The 20885-nt window shown below is 43.5% G+C and overlaps 1 protein-coding gene across 1 annotated transcript; it reads left to right on the top strand.

Moving 5' to 3' along the window:
• Positions 1-527: 527 nt before the first annotated feature.
• On the top strand, positions 528-8478 carry RBBP7 (RB binding protein 7, chromatin remodeling factor). Its single transcript, XM_061364527.1, has 12 exons — positions 528-594; positions 838-982; positions 2867-3009; positions 3128-3301; positions 3573-3688; positions 4280-4440; positions 4847-4973; positions 5060-5137; positions 5733-5809; positions 6246-6303; positions 7050-7160; positions 7965-8478. Exons 1-12 carry the CDS (start codon positions 579-581, stop codon positions 8031-8033), a joined length of 1275 nt encoding a protein of 424 aa, XP_061220511.1. The 5' UTR covers positions 528-578; the 3' UTR covers positions 8034-8478.
• The last annotated feature ends 12407 nt before the right edge of the window (positions 8479-20885 follow it).

Raw genomic sequence — 20885 nt, 5'->3', positions numbered from 1 at the left:
ACAGCACCCCCTCGCGGCAGCAGCGCGGCCAGGCCCCCATGCCTCTTAGCCCGCAATCCCGCGCCCCTGCGGCCGCCCGCCACCTCTTCCTCCTCCACGTACTCCTCCTCCTCGCACCCTCCTTTCCGCTCCGCCCCGTAAGCCCGGGGCCGCCGCTTAGACGCGCAGCGTCAGAGCCCCCGGGGCCGAGCCTGGGCGCCCTCGGGGAGGGGAGGGCACGGCACCGTCAAACCACCACCCACTTCCCACCCTCCGCCGGCGCCTCCAGGGGAAGAGCTTCGGTTCACTCCCACCCGTTGGGACACCCCAGCCCAGCCCAGCCCCGCCCCGCCCCGCCCCGCCCCGCCCCGCCCCGTGCGCGCACGCTCGCTGCCCTCCACCCGCTCCATTGGCTGTCGCGGTGGGCGGTGGTGCTGCGGGGAGCGCCGACGGCGCATGCGCGGTGGCGTGAGGCGCGGGTTGAAAGCCGGGTGTCCCGCGCTTGGCGGGGTCCTCAGCGGCGGGGTCCCTCTTCCTCCGCCTCTTATTCCCTCTTCAGCGCCGTCAGCCGCCGCTTCCCGCGCTGCGTCACACCCAAAATGGCGAGCAAGGAAGGTAGGAGACTCCCGCTCCCCGTGGGGACCCTCCGGGCTTCCTCTCCAAGGAACTTCCGACGAGGTGGTAGTGAGGGTGGGCCGTTGCTCCCGGTGGCCTCCCCTTCGGGACCCAGTCTTCTACCCCGTCTCCGCCCTGGAGTACCCGCGGCCCGTATCGGCAGGCTATTCTCCCCCTCTCCGCGCCGCGGTTGAGCGGCGGAAGGCGCCGAGCGCCTGGTTCATTTCTCTTTCCCACCCGCAGCGCTGGAAGACACGGTGGAGGAGCGTGTTATTAGCGAAGAGTACAAGATCTGGAAGAAAAACACCCCCTTCTTGTACGATCTGGTGATGACACATGCACTAGAGTGGCCCAGCCTCACCGTGCAGTGGTTACCTGATGTGACCAGGTGAGAGAAAGAGGAGAGAGGCCTGGAAGGCACCAGGAAGGCACAGGGCTTAGCTGCTGATTTGCTCAGTTTGCAAAGCAGGAGGAGCTGAGGCTCTGTCCAGTTGCTTATTCCACTGCTCTTTCTGTCTCTGTTAACGATGGTAATTTAAGGATAAAGACCACACAAGATGAGAATAATTTGTGTTAGACTCCTCCTTGTGAGCTTATAACACTTTATTTTGCTTGTTTGGGTATGCAGAAGCTATGAGGGAAAAAGTTACAAACTGATACTTTACCAAAGCTTAGCATAGCACAAGATGTTGTGAGGTGTGAGGAGAGCAATCTTTCTCAATTTATTGGTATGAGATGTTACACTTTTAGTTACAGATGATCAGAGAAATCTATGTATTAAATCAGCTTTTTCTTGAAGCCTGGTTTTCCTCGTGTACTATAGGTTACTGGTTTGTAAAAGCTATAGTATGTGTCCTTTTTTGTTTAAGTATGGACTTAAGAGGATACTGTCCTAAGACTGGTGCTTCACGTCCTGGTTCTGTCCCTGGCTTGCTGATGACTTCACATATTTTAATTTTCTCATTCTTTCACCTCCCCCTAAAAATTATTGTCTCACTGGTTAATTTCTTAAAGAATAGTGAAGGTGGGGATAGATTCTGTTCAAATGACAACTATATTGATTATTGCCGTAACCATTCAGTGCTCCATTGAGGTAGCGGACAAAGACCAGGTCCCTCATGTCGTTGTAAACTGGATACAGCTAGGTTTTAAAGTACCTTGTGCGTAAAGTTTGTGCAATAATCAGAGGATGGTTTCTTTCCTCTTTAAAAATTCTACCTTAAAAGTTGAGGTTGTACTTGGTGGTTAGATGATCTCTTCATTTAATATACCAGAATGTTTGGGGAAGATGTTGAGAGATGTGAGCTAGTTGTGGCATGGAGAAAATGAGCTGGGGATTTGAGGGTGTGGAGGAGCCCTTATGAGGAACACTTCTGCTTGCCTCGTGTTTTGCAGATTGACTTAATATTCAGTTTAAAACCTGGTATTTCCAATAATACCTCCAGTGTCAAAATATATATGCCATTAAAGGCAAGGACTGTCTCTTTGTATGGCACCTGACATGATGGGACATCTGTTCCTGATGCAAGTAAGTGTGTGTGAATTGTGTGTTTTGTTTCATTTCATATTTTTCTTTCCCCCTCAACATGTATAATGATGCATTGGAAGTGGTGTAATACCTACAGTGGTATATGATTGCCTAAGTGATTCCTGTTTGTTTGGATTCAGACATATAATGAGTTTGCTGCTTTCAAGAATGCAGAAGCTGTTTGGTTTTGACTGTTCACACTTTTTCCTTTCAGAGATAAATGGCGCTGTCCATCCAGCCTTTCACATATTACTAAATGTTGCAGTTAACCACCAGAAGAGAAATTTCTAATTAGCTAGGATTTGTACAGTTTAAAAATGAGCTTCTGAAATAAAATAACAACTGTTAAAAGCTTCTAAGAGAAGTAACTAAAATAGGTTGCCATTTGTCCTCAGTATTTGTTTTACAGAAAGTAGTATTGATTGTTTTCTAAATCAGTACTGTGTGACTGCCTTGGGAATTAAAGACAGTAGTTATTAATGTCACCTTTAACTATATACAAATTGTTAATTGTCCTTTTTACTGACTCACTGTAGCCTTGCTGGTTGGATCTTTGGCTTGCTTAAGTCAGGCTCAAGTTCAATTTATTGCATAAGTCTCTTGCAGCAAAAGAAAGAATCTCTTACCAATCTCTCTTTCCTAGCTCTCTGAAGAAGTTTTGACCCTGAGTGATATTAATGCTAGCCATCAAAGTTCTGGAACTGAGCATGTAATTTTATTCCATGCATTTATTATCCTAAACAGGCCAGAAGGAAAGGATTATGCTCTACACTGGCTGGTTTTGGGAACACACACATCTGATGAACAGAACCACCTGGTTGTTGCAAGAGTCCAGATTCCCAATGATGATCAGTTTGATACTGCGCAGTATGACAGTGAGAAAGGAGGTGGGCATGCATGAGTTATCAGATGATATTTCTTGAAGTGGGGAAGATGGCAAGAAATGCTGTTTTACCTGTTTAAAATGGCTGGTGTGATAAACTGACCTTCTTCCGACAAATGTAGAGTTTGGAGGCTTTGGATCTGTGACTGGCAAAATTGAAACGGAGATTAAAATTAACCATGAAGGTGAAGTGAACCGTGCTCGTTACATGCCACAGAATCCCTGCATCATTGCTACGAAAACACCGTCTGCTGATGTGTTGGTATTTGACTACACTAAACATCCTTCAAAATCAGGTGGGTCACGCTTCTTGAAGTTAGGCAATATGCCTCTTGTCAATGAGAGGTGAACTTGTATTTAACTGTCCTTAGGAGAAGAGGTGATGGGCTCTGTAACCCGAATGAGAGGGACCATATCTTTGGAGACGTTAACTGCCTGGTTATGCTTAATGTCATAAGAGAATCTTGATACAAGCAGCAACAGAAACAAAGTTCTTGGGTTATAATAATACTCCTGGGGATTGATGTGCAAGGTGAAGGTTAATGGAAAGCATTTTCTCTCTTTCAGACCCAACTGGAGAGTGTAATCCTGACCTTAGATTAAGAGGGCACCAGAAGGAAGGCTATGGCTTATCCTGGAACTCAAATTTGAGTGGACATCTTCTCAGCGCATCAGATGATCATGTAAAACCCACATCTTTTATTCTGGTTTAAAACAAAGAAACACAACAACCAACCCTCTTAATTTATGCTGTAATAGATAATTGGAGAAAAACTGGGTTAGTGTAGCTGTATATTGTTATGGTAGGAAGTTCTCACATATTGTAATAATATTTATAAAGGCTGTTAGTTGACTTTAGGCTGTAATCAACAACCACTTTTCGTAATGTTCTTAATGAGGTAAGAACAGGATGTTTTTATAGTTGTCTGCTGGAAGAAATTGTTGTGTAGCAGCCCTTTAAACTGGCTTGGGTCTTAGACTATTAGTAAGACTGTCAAAGATAATTGAACTAATAGCTTATAGATATCTTCATGGGCTTTAAAACTGTGAATTGCTTTTGTGACCTTATAAATAATCCTTGTGCCTTGAATTCACACAAAACTGGTTAAGAACTTGGCTCACTTCTCACTTTTGGCATATGGAGTGTTCCTTTTCAAAGACAAGGAACTGTTTCAGGAGTGTCATCTCTGTTTATATGGAGCATGTGATTATTTGGTTTTTTGAAAGATAATACAGTCATGGTCCATGTAACAATAGAATATGCCTCTTTACAGACTGTGTGTTTGTGGGATATAAGTGCTGGACCAAAAGAAGGCAAAATTGTTGATGCAAAAGCGATCTTTACTGGGCACTCTGCAGTGGTTGAGGATGTGGCATGGCATTTGCTTCATGAATCTCTGTTTGGATCTGTGGCAGATGATCAGAAGCTCATGATGTAAGTTGGGGTTAAGCAGTTTCTGGATGGTGCCTGCTGTCAGCCAATCCAGAGAGTTTTGGGGGGGGAAATCTGAATTCTGGAATGACCTCATTTACCTCTTCAGTTTAGTAATGCTGCAGAATCACTGAAATCTGCATGTCATTTAATGTGTTTGCACCATTTGAAAATAAAATGTGATTAATGCGTATGCTAGCTTCCTGATACCGACTGCTCATGTATAACAGATACAAAATATTGACAGGTTGTGGAATAAAAACTGTGGCTTCAGACTAAGACTGAGTAATAACATAGTCTCTTAAACTAATGTGTAGTGAAAAAGAACCTCCTGTGAAAACTTACATTTGTTTACTCTTGCTCTCTCCTCCCTGCCCCACGCCCTTACCCAAATCCTTCATTGCAACAGTTGGGACACAAGATCTAATACCACGTCCAAGCCAAGTCATTCTGTAGATGCTCATACAGCCGAGGTCAACTGTCTGTCCTTCAATCCTTACAGCGAGTTCATTCTAGCAACTGGTTCTGCTGACAAGGTTTTTACTTCTGTATACTTTAAATTCATGAGTATTCTAGATGATAGCTCTATAGTCATTATAGTAAAATTTCTTGCCTTTCTCAGACAGTGGCGCTGTGGGATCTTCGGAACTTAAAATTGAAACTCCATTCTTTTGAGTCCCATAAAGATGAAATTTTTCAGGTGGGTAAACTTTTCTCACAAGCTGTAAACAAAAGTACAAGAGTACAGACATAAACAAGATCAAGTAGATTTTCATATGGTGACCAAACACAATAAATAAGTCTGTTAAATACTAAATAGTGAATTTTGGTTTAACAAATACAGACACTGCCACACAGTTTCTTACAGCCTTTTCTCACTTGACTCTGAAGCAGGTAGTCAACAGCTGATTGCTAAAAAGATGCTAGGGGTTTGCAGGTACTGTCAGTACAGATAGAAGGTTTTTCTAAAATGTTTTTCTGTAGAGAGGGCTTGGTTTAAATTTAGTATTGTGAACTCTGCCTATTTAGTAGGTGCATGTAACAGTGAATTTTAGACAATAGAACTTCATGATAGAGTATATCTGTAACAGTGAAGTAAGGTTGACTATTCAGCTTGAGAAATCTTTGAGACTTTAAAGCACTCTGTTGGCACTATAGGATACTTTTTGTGCTGTAAGGAAATGATTAATTCAGTATAGTTGCTAAAAATTAATGGCCAGGCACCTGGTGATGGTCATTCAGGATATGCTTTAGAAATCAGTAACTGCTCCAGTCATCCTTTTTTCTTTCATCAGGTTCACTGGTCTCCTCATAATGAAACAATTCTTGCATCAAGTGGTACTGACCGTCGGCTTAATGTATGGGATCTAAGGTGAAGAGCAGTTCCTTTCTTTCACTATATATGAACACATGGTAAAAAGCCTGCAAACATGCTTTGGTAGGCTTGATTTGTGCTGTTCTCTAGCCTGCCTTGCTTATCTTGTACCTGGTCTTGCAGGTACACAGTTGAAGCAGTGCAGTACTTAAAATATTACTTCTCTGTGAGATTTTCTTGTTGATGAGTTGTTTTCTGTTGTCTTTGGTGAAAAGTGATTTCTGCCTTCCTGTGCTTCACAAGTTACATTTTCTTTCAGTATTGGTAATGCCAAACGGCTGATGACTTACACCTGAGGCTTACAGTTATTTGACAGTGAGAAAAAACAATAGCAAAAGCAAATACTGGAGAAACAGGCTAGGAACTGTCAAGTTAAATTGATGTAGAGTGCAATTTTATTTATTAATAAAAAGTATGAACTGTTTTCTTACAGTAAAATTGGTGAAGAGCAGTCTGCAGAGGATGCAGAAGATGGGCCTCCTGAGCTGCTGGTACGCTGCTCTTCAGGTTGCGGTCTGCTGACATGCTGTGTGGCAGTAGGATGTGTTATGACTGTGCTACTAAATCTGCAGCAGTTCATAAATCCACCTTCCTGGTTTTCAGTCCATTACTCTAACTTGCAGTAGTCTTCCTCTGTTCCATTTGGAATGGATTTTGATTTGTTTTCAGAGCTGTCTTGGACATGATTTGCACATACTCATTTCTGAACATATTTACAGTTTGGCCATGTGCTTGTTTGTGCTCTCTTATAACTAAATGCCTGTAAAGCCAAGGCCTCCAATTGTTTATTTTGAAATAGACTAGTTAGGTCCCCCATACCTAACCTTACTGATGTGGAGAGTACAAAGACTTTTGGTTTGCTTCCTTAGGAAACAAATAATTAAAAATGCTTACAGTTCAATTTCCCCATTTCCTCTGTAATTGTGTAAGTGCTCATGTAATTAGATGAGGTAATAGATATATGGCTGGATTTCACAGCCCAACCTTAAGTGAAGTGGCACCATTCTGAGGATGGTTAGTCGGTTGTTGCTATAATATGAACTGTTGTCTTTACCACACTCACAGCAATTGTATCGGCATCACACACCTTTGTGTTGTGAATCTGTAGTAGCAGGTTTTTGTTCCTTGTATAGTCATTAGCATGACATTTAGCTTCTGAATCCTGAGGTTTAACAGATTTCTCTCTGAAGAAGCAAGTGGTTTCTTCTTTTTCTTTTTTTTTTCTTCTTTTTAACAGTTTATTCATGGAGGACACACTGCCAAAATTTCGGACTTCAGTTGGAATCCTAATGAGCCTTGGGTGATCTGTTCTGTATCAGAAGACAACATAATGCAGATATGGCAAATGGTGAGTGTCACAGCAGCTCCAGATTTGCTCCAATGCTTGTTGGATAAACGAAACTGAAATGGCTTGTTCTTCTTAGGGCAGCCTGTGCCTTCAGTGGCTGAAAGTAGCCTGTCCCCTGTACTTCCTACACTGTTTGGTTGGAAAGTAAGAGTTTCAAAAGAAAACGGACTAAGCCAACCTGAATAAATACAGCTGCTGCTAATTCTTGACTCCCAGGTCCTAGGTACTAGTTTAAAATAAATGTGGCAATTGCAAAGTTTATATCCAGTACTAGCCAAGACCTGTTCTTACCGCAGCTTCTCACATGCTCACTGTGAAGCAAGATGCCATTTACCCCTCCAGTTAGTTCATATTATTTTACATTACAGGAGTTTGATCAGTTATCCTACAAATGTGGAATAAAGTCATTTGGGAATAATTCCAGTTAGGAAAAAATAAAAGTAACGGACTTAAGCGTCCATCACAGGTCATGTTTCCAGTTTTTACACTTGTTCTTTAACTTGTTTCGTGTGTTCAGACTGAGGTTGATACATGTCCAAGTAAAATGTCTGTGGTAAGGCTAATGGTTAAATGGCGAAAGGTTCTGCTGCAGAAATAAAACTGTACCGGAAGACAGCTGCTGAAGTCTGGCCGCTGTGTACACATCTTTAATTTGTCTGCCCCTAAGAAAAGGCAGGGAGAAGGTCTCTTTAAGGCAGGAGTGATGTCTATGCTGCCTTGCTCTTACCAGTTTTTTTCTGTATGAAGTGTAGAAGACTGTTTAAAACCCATTGTGTTACCACTTACAATATCTTGTGTCTTTAGGCAGAAAACATTTACAATGATGAAGAACCAGATATAGCAGCAGCCGAACTGGAGGGTCAAGGAACATAATTTTTCTTCCTCAAGGAAATACTGGTTGTTACATAGTAATGTAATTTGACTACTGTATACATGGGGGGGGGGGGGGGGAACAAAAACCAAAACCAACCCAAGCACTGGGCAGAAGCATTGCATCTGATCGGGAATATTCTTCATTGGGCACAAAAACTTTGTATAGTCAAGTTGTCATGGGCTACCCTTGGTTATTTGGGCACTTGGAGCAATTGTATACTGTACAGCAATTAGCTTTTAGGGAAAATAAGGATGACTTAATACCTGTGTCTGTATATTTTCAAACAAACTTGTGGGTTCTTGTAAATAAAACAGTCAAATCCTCACTTGTCCCACACACAAAGTGCAATGAAGAAATAGTTTTTATTAATATGTAGAAAGAGCTTTTCACTTTTACACAACACTTTTGGATTGGCTTTGCATAAATAAAATTTATTAAATGAAATGTTTGGTGTGTTTAATGTTCATTGACACATGGTGAATGCCATCCCACCTAAATATAATTGAATTTCTGCATGGATATAGAGATCTGTAGTTTTTTGTAACTTAGCCCACTGTTAAGGGTCTGGGAGTGGTGAGAGTTGTCTTGATGTGAAAAACTTGGAAATTTGAATCCTTTACAAACAGAATGGGCATAGAAAGAGGTTTGGGGAACACATGGAGATGAACTGTGAGAGACCTGTAAGCCTCAGCTCTTGAGCAGAGTCAGGTAACTGTGGTGAGTTGGGGTTTGGGTGGGGTTTTTTTGGGGCGGTGGTGGAAGTGCTGTCCTCTAACATTTTCTTGTCTTAGGCGCTGAGATGGTGATGTCCTCTCAGCGGACTCAGTTGGGTCCTGCCTGTGTTCACTTAGCGCCCACCTGTAGCTATTTTTTTGTTCAAAATGATGTGAGGCTATTGGGCAGGTATCTAAAATACATTGATATCTGAACAAACATAAGACAAACATATAGTTTGTTTCTAAAGCTGGGGCTGACTGAAAAGCTGGAGAATTTGGATAATGTAGAAGTAAAATATCTTCGTGTTTATTCTGGTTATGACAACTTATGCATCACCTTGGCAGCTTAACAACACGTCTTAAGTCAGTGTCTAACTTCAGTTTAATTTAAAGCTTTTAGTTACTTAAGACAGCCCTTGATTAAAGTAATTGTTGGCTTTCCCAGTCTTTCTGCTCAAGCCGAAAGAAATGGAAGACATTGACTGACACTGAAAATGTGATTTTTTTGATGTTGAAAATGTTACTTCCCTTTTACTTGGATTTTAACAATTCTCTAGGCTGCTGAGCTCAAGCTGCTTGTATTGGGTTGGCCTGGGAGAGAGCATGCTTCATGGTGCTGTGTTTTGGGTTTATGCCTAGAATGGTGCTGGTAGCGCACCCGTGTTGTGGCAAGGGCTGGGCAGTGCTTGGACACCACAGGGCAGGGAAGATACAGTGTATGACAGCTGACCTGAGCTGAGGGGTTGCTCCTTACCCTGACTCCTGCTTGGCAGCAGAACTGGGGCAGAGGAAGAAAGGAGCATGTCATGGTGAACGCTGCTTGGAAGCTGGTAGGGCACTGGCCTGCTTCTGGCAGGGGCCAGTGGTAATTATGACAAGGGCACGAGTTTGTTTTCCAGAGAGAACTGGGTATAGGTGCTGGGTACTGCTACTGCAGTATTGGAACGTTCAGTGGAAGTTAGCCCTTTCTGGGCAGAGATAGTGGTTGTGAGATGGAGCCTGGCTATAAGCATCCTGAAGAACAGTATCAGTTCATGATTTTGTTCCTCAGGAAGGAGCTTGCTTCTATGTCACAAAAAGGGCCAACCTCCGGCACGCACTGTCCTTTGGTTACCTACAGCAGATGGTCCCTAGGCCAGTACTGTGAGGGGTTGGTGATGAAGCCATAGAGCAAAGGTATTGCGAACTTCCCATTTTAGCTATGGGTCATTCAGCTGAGAGAGTCAACATCTGTTGACAAAGTCTTGCAGTGTATGATCAGCCCAACAGTTTTCTTCACCTCACAGGAAGGGCTCCACAGTGACTTCTAAGGGGAACTTGCCCTGCTCTGGATAATAATTTAATTTGCAAATGACAGCAAATGATATGTGTTAAACATTCTGAGCTCAGAGATGGGTTTTGATCAGGTCCTTTTGACATGCATTCTGACTCTTGGAAAAGTAGGAAATTAAAAGGTCAGTGGCTTGATTACTACTGGAAAAACAAGTGTTTCCCAGAGAGCACAGTGGTGACTGTTCCAGGCCCAGAGCGGGTGTGGGCTCTACACAACTCCCACTGCTGATTCTCTTCAGGGCTGTGTTCAAGGAGATCTGCAGCTGCTTTGCATCTGCACGTACAGTGTGGTTCCTCCCTGTAGTTCGTGACTTCAGCTTTGTGTATCTGTTACAACTGGGGTTGTTTGCTTACATCTTCTTACTGCCTTGCCTCACTAATTGGGAGTGGGAAAAATGGGTGAGCAACTAACTGCAGCTCTTTGCTCTCCTTCACCTGCTTGTTTTTGTTTTCCTGCCTGCTGTTACAGGGACCTACCCCCCACGCTGTAGGCCCTGGGTCATCATGCATAGACATGTCTCCTTCCACACCTTTTCCCAGAATGGGTCCTCTAAATGTGATGCAGGTAGGTGCAAAAGCATCCAAATGTTCCCATGGAAGGCTGAGATGCTGTTGGAGATCAGCAGGCAGGCGGTTGCTGGAGAGGATGTACTTGACATTACAAAAGATCAGTGCTGCTGAAGGACAGACAGCTCAGCTGCTGCCTGGCTAACCATGGTCTAGCTAACCACTGGTCTAGCCAGTGTTCATGGGTGTAAACACTGCAGTGCCATGTCTGGGAAGTGGAGATGAATGCATCTGCTAAGTGTGGTTCTGTTTTCACTAACAAGAGGTATATAGGGGGCTTTGGGTCTCCTGCTGAGTAGCCTGAGACAGCCCCTGCAGCTGCTGTGCCAGCAGCTCCTGTTGTGGCTGTCCCACTTGCCAGAAACATCTCAATGTCCCCACGGGAAGCTGGAAGCTGGTGGCTCGGTGTTCGAGGCCCACGTAATGTCCCTGTAACTTTCACGTCAGCTTCTCTGAATCCATTCTTGTCAGAAAAGGGATCTCTTGTATAAGGCAGAACATGGATGAAGCACAGTTGGGTCTGGCAAAACCTGGACAGATTGCTGCTTGTTCACTCACAAAAGCCTAAAGGCATTCTGGTTTTTTTAATTACCTTGTTTTGCATCCTGGTTAACTGGACAAAACCAAATTGGATAGATACTGCGAAAGTATAGTGGCATACTGTCCAGAGCAATTTTAGTGCCGATAGAATGCCATTGTACAGGTGCTTTTTTACAGGTGTACACACCTTTTAAAATAAGATGTGGTTGTCAGTGTTCCTGGCTTCCTTCACTGAACTGCCAGGAGCTATGAGCCAGAGCTTTATGCCTTATCACTGTTGGTGGATAGCTTCAGTGTACCACCAAGCCCTGCCACTTCCTTATAGAGCATGGAGGCATCAGCTGCGCCCAGTATCCATGCTCGTACAGCTGAAAGGTGGCAGGATGGGATAATTTATTATGGAGCAAAATGAGAGCATAATTTCGTTACCTTTAATGTAGTTCAAAGTACTGCAGTAAATACAACCTCTATACTGCTTTCTTCTTCCTGAGTCTGAATTCTCTTTCACTGGGTTCAGTTGTAAGAGTTACTTTTCTCCTTCCTATTAGCTGGTGCAGTGCTGTGTTTCGGCTGTAGTCTGAGAACAATGCTGATAACACACTGATGTTTTTAGTTGTTGCAAAGTTATGCTTACCCTGATCAAGGACTTTTCAGTCTCATGCTCTGCCAGCGAGGAGGGGCACAAGAAGCTGGGAGGAAGTAGAGACAAGACACCTGACCCAAACTAGCCAACATGTGCAGTATATAAACAGGGGGAGTTACCTGGGAAGCCCTGATCACTGCTTTTATTGGGATGGGTATCAGCTGGCAAGTGGTGAGCAAGTGTACTGTGCATCTCTGCTGTTTATTGTTTTTCTTTTCCTGTTCCGTTTTTTAGTTTTATGTTCTCTTCCCTTGTTATTTTGTTTATCATTACTATTATTGGTGGTAGCAGTAGTGATTTGTGTTATACCTTAGGTACTAAACTGTTCTTACCTCAACCCGTGGGAGTTGCATTCTTCCTGATTCTCCTCCCCATTCTGCCAGAAGCAGGGAAGGGGGTGTGGAGAGGAGAGCAAGCAGCTGCATGGTTCTGAGGTACTGGCTGGGCTTAAACCACAACAACGTGTGCACACACATAGAGTCCTTCACTTGTGGCAACCTTGCACAAGCCTGCTTTTGATACCTGAGGCAGCTGGTCCTACAGCCAGGTTGCAGGACCAGTGTGTAAAAATCAGCCTACATCTTGTTGACTTTAACCAACCATTTTGTTACTGAGTGAGAATGTGCTGCTGGGACCATTGGGACTTTAAATTTGCAAGTCTTTTTCTTTACATACATGTTGTTATTCCCCAAGCAGAATACTTGTGGAACATTGATAAGTTGTCATATTTAAGCCTATTTGTCTGAGTGCCTTAAGATTTTTGGTGCCTCACGCTCGCAGGCCCTTTTTGTCATGGAGGCACTTCAATCACCCTGATACCTGTTGGAGGGATGGTACGGCCCGGCACAGGCAATCCAGGAGGTTCCTCAATTGTGTGGAAGACAACTTCCTTCTGCAAGTAATAGAGGAGCCGAAAAGGAGAGGTGCCATGCTTGACCTCGTGCTCACCAACAGGGAAGGGCTGGTTGGAAATGTGACGCTTCAGGGCAGCCTTCGTTGCAGCAATCACGAGATGGTTGAGTTCGAGATCCTCACAACAGTGAGAAGAGCATGCAGCAAGCTCACTGCCCTGGACTGCAAGAGAGCAGACTTTGGCCGCTTTAGGAACCTGTTCAGTAAGGTTCCATGGGATATAGCCCTAGAGGGCAGGGGGGCCCAAGACTGTTGGTTGATCTTCAAGGATCACCTGCTCCAGGCTCAGGAGTGTTGCATCCCAATTAGCAGGAAGTGCAGCAGGAGGGCCAGGAGACCTCCTTGGATAGATAAGGAGCTGCTGAGGAAACTTAAGAGGCGAAAAAGGAGGCTTATAAAAGGTGGAAGCAGAGACAGGCGGTCTGGGAGGAATACAGGGATGTTGTCCTAGGGAAGCTAGGGACCAGGTTAGGAAAGCTAAGGCCCAGTTAGAATTAAACTTGGCTAGGGATGTTAAGGATAACAGGAAGTGATTCTACAGGTACATAGCAAATAAAAGACAGAATAGGGACAACGTGGGACTTCTCTGGAAGCTATCAGGAGAACTGGCTACCCTGGATTTGGAGAAGGCTGAGGTTCTCAATGACTTCTTTGCCTCAGTCATTGGTGACTGCACCACCCAAGCCTTGGAAGGCAGATGCAGGGACTGTGAGAATGAAGACCTTGGGCCCACTGTAGGAGAGGATCTGGTTCGAGACCATCTTAAAAATCTGAACGTGCACAAGTCCATGGGTCCTGATGAAATCCATCCACGGGTCCTGAAGGAGCTGGCAAATGAAGTTGCTAAGCCACTGGCCATCATATTTGAAAAATCATGGCAGTCAGGTGAAGTTCCTGATGACTGGAAAAAGGTAAATATAACCCCCATTTTCAAGAAGGGGAAAATGGATGACCCAGGGAATTACAGACCAGTCAGTCTCCCTCTGTGCCTGGCAAAATCCTGGAGCAGATTCTCCTGGAAGGCATGCTAAGGCACATGATAAACAACAAGGTGCTTGGTGACAGCCAGCATGGCTTCACTAAGGGGAAATCCTGCCTGACCAATTTGGTGGCCTTCTACGATGGGGCTACGGAACTGATGGACAGGGGTAGAGCAGTTGATGTCATCTACATGGAATTGTGTAAAGCGTTCGACACCGTCCCACACGACATCCTTGTCTCTGAATTGGAGAGACATCAATTTGATGAATGGACCACTCAGTGGATAAAGAACGGGGTGGATGGCCGCGTGCAAAGGGTTGTGGTCAATGGCTCAGTGTCCAGCTGGAGACCAGTAACGAGTGGTGTCCCTCAGGGATCGGTGTTGGGACCGGTCTTGTTCAACATCTTTGTCAGTGACATGGACAGTGGGATTGAGTGTGCCCTCAGCAAGTTTGCTGATGACACCAAGCTGTGTGGTTCGGTTGATACGCTGGAGGGAAGGAATGCCATCCAGAGGGACCTTGACACGCTTGTGAGCTGGGCTGATCCCAGGCACAGCTACAGGCTGGGCAGAGAGGAGATTCAGAGCAGCCCTGCGGAGAAGGACTTGGGGGTGTTGGTTGATGAGAAAATGAACATGAGCCGGCTTCAGTGTGTGCTCGCAACCCAGAAAGCCAACTGCATCCTGGGCTGCATCAAAAGGAGTGTGGCCAGCAGGAGATGAACCTGCCCCTCTACTCTGCTTTCGTGACACCTCACCTGGAGTATTGTGTGTAGTTCTGGTGTCAACATAAAAAGGACATGGATCTGTTTGAACAAGTCCAGAGGAGGGCCACGAGAATGATCAGGGGACTGGAGCACCTCCTGTATGAAGATCAGCTGAGAAAGTTAGGGCTGTTCAGCCTGGAGAAGAGAAGGCTGCGTGGAGACCTCATAGCAGCCTTCCAGTATCTGAAGGGGGGCTATAGGGATGCTGGGGATGGACTCTTCATTAGGGACTGTAGTGACAGGACAAGGGGTAATGGGTTAAAACTTGAACAGGGGAAGTTTAGATTGGCTATAAGGAAGAAATTCTTTCCTGTGAGGGTGGTGAGGCACTGGAATGGGTTGTACAGGGAGGTTGAGAATGCTCCATCTCTGGCGGTGTTCAAGGCCAGGTTGGACAGAGCCTTGGGTTACATGATTTAGTGTGAGGTGTCCCTTCCCATGGCAGGGGGGTTGGAACTTGATGATCTTAAGGTCCTTTCCAACCATAAGTATTCTATGATTCTGTGAATATTGGGTGACCTCCATAGGCAGTAGATACCACTTATATACTGCAGCTAGTAGTAAATACAATGGAATTTGAAGTAAAAAATAATCTGGACAGTGGCTACAGCAAATTATTTATTTATTGCATTAAACAACAATAACTTTGGGTGTACTTACTCAGTACTTATGGAGCATAATTAATTCATTAAGTTATTCCTGCAGGCTGGTACATGCTGGGGAGAGGAAAAACCAGCAGGATTTCCATCTACAGGACTCTCTTTTAAAAGCAGCTGTATGCAGAGTTTTGAGACCTACCTCTTCTGTATTAGCTGATTCCAGAAGTGCAGGCATAACTTGCACTAGGGAAGGTAATTTAAAGTGAAAAACTGACAATTTAGGGTGACTTCCTCATTTGCGCTCAACACGTATGTATCTGATGCAATTTTTGTTTGTAAAGGGTATCTTCTCTGTTTTCAACCTGCATCAAGGAACTCTGAATTCCTTCATCTTTGTACTGAAATATAATATGAATGACAGTGGAATTACAAAGTACATTTTAAACCTATTTTATTTCAACAGAACCTGTGTTTTTTGAAGTTGAATGATAAAATCTTCAGCTATGCTATCTCTTCAGACCACTTAAGCATTTCAGAAGAGGGGTGGGTAGCTGGAGAGCAGAATGCTCCTAGCGCTGCAGTATACTCTGCTGGTTTGTCACTATAAAGACAAGGCACATTACTGGTGTGCATGACAATTTCTTTTTCCCACTGTCTTCTTCTCTAAGAACCTTTGAGTGTGAACTTGAAAACTAGAAATGTCTCTGTGAGGAGCTGCAGGTGGTTAAGTTACTTACTGATACGGAAATATTTTAGAGGACTTGATACCTGTACAACAACAAAGCTGAGAGAGTAACATTCCTTCATTTCTTCTCATAGAATCACAGACTGGTTTGGGTTGAAGGAACCTTAACAATCATCCAGTTCCAATGCTCCTCCCACAGGCAGGGACACCTTCCACTAGATCAGGTTGCTCCCAGCCCCATCCAACCTGGGCTTGAACACTGCTAGGGATGGGGCAGCCACAGCTTCTCTGGGCACCCTGTGCCAGTGCCTCATCACCCTCATAGCGAAAAACTTCTGATGTCTAATCTAAACTTCCCCTTTCAGTTTAAAGCCATGCCCTCTTGTCCTGTCACTTGTGAAAAGTCCCTCTCTAGATTTCTTATAGGCTTCTTTAAGTACTGCAAGCTGCTTAAGTTTTCCCTGGAGTCTCCTCTAGGCTGAACAAGTCCAACTCTCCTCTCTCAGCCTGTCTCCACAGTACTCCAGCCCTCCGGTCATCTTTGTGGCCTTCTCTGGACTCACTCCAACTATTTTCAGTGAGACAAGCAATTTCAGGGTTTTTCCTTTATTGTGAGTGAAGAACTGCCTTTCCTTGTTATTGCAGCACGCAAGACTCGTAACAGTGTCAACTGATCCCACGCAATTTTTGATACACAGCCATGCGGTTATGCCCTTACTATACTTTGTTATTACTGGTGTGCACACTGTACCTTTTCACTTCAGTACTGAAAGAGCGGAACAAAGTGCACTTTGTTGGCTGTGTAAACTCTCTACAGAGAGCAAGTGCTTAGTCAACTCCTGCTTTGACCTTTTGCTTTTCAGCCACTAAAAAGCCCATTGTGGTAGATTCTTCTTCATTCTCTCAACATCACCTTCTGTCCTGTGAATTTCAAACCCAGAGCTTCCCCCAGTCCAGGCATGGCCCAATATGGGTAACAAGTGCTGACCTGATGTTTGGGAGCTGTGTAACTACTCTTCCCCTTTATTAAAGGCAGTGATTCTCTGCTTCAAAATTCAAGCCTGCATAGAAGACATATGCCAGATAAAAGGCTTAAGGAGAAGTCAGAAACCTCCTGGCAGGAACGAGCAGAAGCAGAATCAAAGCCAGCAAAAGCTCCTTATGAGCAGAATTTATAAGACAGGCAACATGATCAAGATTAAATGGCTTTACGTGAATACTGGTGGTAGGGAAAAAAAACCCAACCAACCAATCTACCCAATCACACAGCTTAAATAGTAACATATCTTGGACTTGGCAGAACTGAGGGAGTTATTTTGACTCTTGACACCAAGGCAAAAAACTGGTGGAAGTGACAGTGAACTACATCAGTATGGAGTATCTGTTACATGACTGTAGTTAGAATAAAGTTAAAAAGGACTTGAATGAGGACTTGAACTCATCTCCTCAGCTTGAGCAAACAGGGTGTTTAGGTTTTTAGATGCTGTAAGAAATCACTTCCATGAGTCAAAGCTTTAGAAGCAATATTCTTGGCAAAGTCCTGAATTATGCAGGGAACCTGCGTTAAGAGTCAACTACCACAGTCCACACAACACACACACCCCAGGTCCTTGTTTGAGCAAGAAATCTAAAATAACCTGCAGCCTCAAAGCTAGAAGATAAGTTTCAAAGGAAATCAAAATTAAGTCTTTACAGGTAGCACAATATTCTTAACTCACTTAAGTTCAAGGCTAAATGGGGTGCCAGAATCATCAAGGTCAGTAACAAGTAGCATAGTTAGATGAGTCTGAGACTGATTCAAGAAAATACACCCTTCTTTCAAGAAGACATGCCTGAAGAAGAGCAAAAAGGTGGATAATCAAAATTTAAGCGTAAAAAGGAAAATAAGAATAACAAAAAAGAAATCAGAAAGAAGTAAAAAGTACCTGTGAGGAATAACTGACTGAAGGCACAAACACAACCATCTTGTTAAAGACCACCAAACATACTTGCCCACAGGCCAGGGAGATGATACCCCAGCAGCTGGACTGAAAGGCTGGAAATGCAGGCGGTGAAAGAGGTTATCACGTCTGAGCTACCCTTCACAAGAAGAGTTAAATACAGCTCAAATGTGTAGGTGTGTGTGTACATGAACAGACTTAGCACCTAAAAAAAAGACAAATTTCCCAGCTATTAACTGTGATGTATAACCAAATTTATCTCCAGGAAAAGCTTTCAAATCTGACCAGAATTTAGGAAGACTGGGGAGATCCATGGCACTACTAACAGTAGAATGGCATTCATCAGTATGTACCATAACAAAGGATAGAAATACTAGAGATGGGCATAGAGAAGCTGTGGCTGCCCCATCCCTGGCAGTGTTCAAGGCCAGGCTGGACAGGGCTTGGACCAACCTGGTCTAGTGGTAGGTATCCCTAGTGGGTGGTCTTTAAGGTCCCTTCCAAACCGGTCTAAGATTCTACAACCCTATACATGGGCAGAAGCAGTGTCTTTTGCGGAGACAGGTCTCAGATGTGAGGGAGTATTTGGAGCAGCAAACAAGTACAGCAAGGACTGCAGTGGAGACCAGGCAATGCACTTGGATTTTCAATACTTGACACAGCTCTAGACAAGGCTCAGGTGCAGAACCTACACTGTTCACTTGTTTGAAGATACCCATTTTATAAAAGCAGAGAAATTTAAATAAACCCTCTTCCCCCTGACCCCTCATCTTCAAAGAATCACAGGGAACATCAGTGTATTGTAAACCAATCCTATGTGCTACCTAGAAGTATATGTAAAGGAAAAATGAACCCCAAATATGTTCTCGTAAGTTAGGGGAAGTTGCCAAATGTTAGGGAATATGCCAAAGGTGGCAAACAGAGCACTTAGCATTACTAGGAAACTGGGAGGGAACTTTGCATTAGTAACAAACAGGACCCCACACCACATGACAGAATGGGGAGCACCTGATGACATTACTAGAGAACCTGATTTTTAACACAGAACCCCGTCTTTCTCATACTGCAGCAGTTGAACTATGGTAGGTAAACTTTTGGGGCCAGAAGACAGAAATCAAAGCAAGCTGCCACAGGCCCAGCAGAGCACCTGCCCTCCATGGCCTGAGCTGCCCCCCATCTTGCTTCTTACTTACTCGGCTTGTAGTTTCCATTGGTGGCACACCACTCACCAATACAACCTTGTGGCAGCACCTTCTCAGGGCATTGCACTTGAACAATACACTTCAACTCAAATTTAACATCTTTTAATTTTCATTTTTGATTCCTTTTGCAAACAAATACAATGAGCTCAGTAGATCCAGTCAAAAGACATGAGTACGATGTTAAAAAAACCACTCGGAGTCCAATATATTAAGCATACTTATTTACTTAATCTATACAGAATTGAGTAGATAAAATTTCAGATTCACATTAGTGAAAAATCTCTACAAAATGTTCTTGAAAAGCAAAACAAAGACTGCCTGTTCATTTATCATTTTTCCTCATGAAAGCAGACATGGGTTGTAAAAATAAAGCAGTGTGTTTAGCACAAACTAGATTTCTGCATCACTTTTTTCACAGTTATTTCCATCTACAGTCCAAAGAGGTAGATTTTCTGCAACACCTGAGAATTGAACTGTAACGTAACCAGGTGTAACGAAAGGAAGGACAAAACATTAGAGATACAGCCCTAACTTACTTGTGTACATATACACACATTTGGGTCTTGAATCACATCCCATTTCGCTTTCTGCAGCTTAAGCATGGTGAAACTGTCATTTGGGCCCCAGACTTTTGACAATTAGACATACTTATTCCTGGCCACATCAGTTTAACAACCCAGGTTAAACAGTTTATGGTAGTTGGGAGAAAGGCATTCATACCAGTTTACTTAAAAACCCTACTGGAACCCACTTGGCTGCAGACTGGCAGTGCAATAGCCTGCTGTATGGCAGATCAGTTAAGAGTGCTGAGCTTATCCTTAGATGAATTTGTGGTTTTTAATTTTTATTTATTAGATGAATTTGTGTTTTTTAATTTTCATTTATTTTTTTAAATAACATTCTCAAAGCAATGCATTGACTGGTTTCAGGAAGCGACGTATAGCTCACTTTGGCCAGATAAGTCAATATGATATGGGTATGTTAAGGGTAGTAAAGAGAAAAGGGTATCCCCATTTTAAAAGCCTTTCATCACTTGGGGTGTTCTGCTTCATTCACATATTAAGTCAATAACAAATATATTTGTATTGCTGTTCTATACCTCTGTTGTGTCTCTAAAAGCCCTTTAAAATATTCTTGCAGCAGGGTGCAAAAAAATCACTCTTGCCTCCATATAGAACAAGCACTATAGAAAGAATTGTTAAAGATACAAATGTTCAAATAATAGATTGTAAAAATAGAAAACTGTATGTCCTACCTTGCCAAGGGTTTGATGCATCAGATACAAAGTTTTTCACTTTTCCTCAGGAAAATTACTTCATGCTTAGTGTTAGCTGAAAACCAGTTCTCACAACTACTATGTTTTTTTTTAAAACAGTCTGATTCTGTAGAGCAAGTAATTTGAAAAGCAAGTCTGAAATACTTCCAGTCTTTTTTTATGCCACATGGTTAGCACGATTAACATTTCAAAGCTCCTAGTCTAATGTGACTGACTGCTCACTGCTACCTTCTTTTCATTCCTGTATTGTGCTTGGACCACAACCACAAACCTTGCACAAATCTAGAAGAAAGACGGCCAGCTTCCCATTTGCTCCACCATTTAAGAAGCGTCAGTTTTGCACAGTTCCTCTTAGTGGTATGAGCTAAAACACATCAATTAGGCCTTACTTAACCTTACTCTCTCAGAGACAGCTACAATATCTCAATGTACATTACTACAGCAAAAGGATCAGGAGCTCAGTGCAGCCTGAACATTCAAGTAATTTGGCCACTAAATGGTCACGGGCAACAAGGGTGGGAAGCTCACTGAGAGATGTGCTGGATTCAGAAAACCTCTCCCAAGTAAGTGCAAAGAACTTTAAGTACCAGAAAAGGCTACACGTTTGTATTTCCTAACATGACAGCAACCAAAACTAGAAAGTAAATACATGGGAACTAAAGTTATGGGTAGCTTGCAGTTATTTCACAC

This window comes from Neopsephotus bourkii, unplaced genomic scaffold (assembly GCF_033783945.1).
Source record: "Neopsephotus bourkii isolate Nb327-2 ecotype Australia unplaced genomic scaffold, CSIRO-AGI_Nbou_v1 NB_1234, whole genome shotgun sequence".
NCBI lineage: Eukaryota > Metazoa > Chordata > Aves > Psittaciformes > Psittacidae > Neopsephotus > Neopsephotus bourkii.
This window is presented reverse-complemented; position numbering and strand designations above follow the sequence as displayed.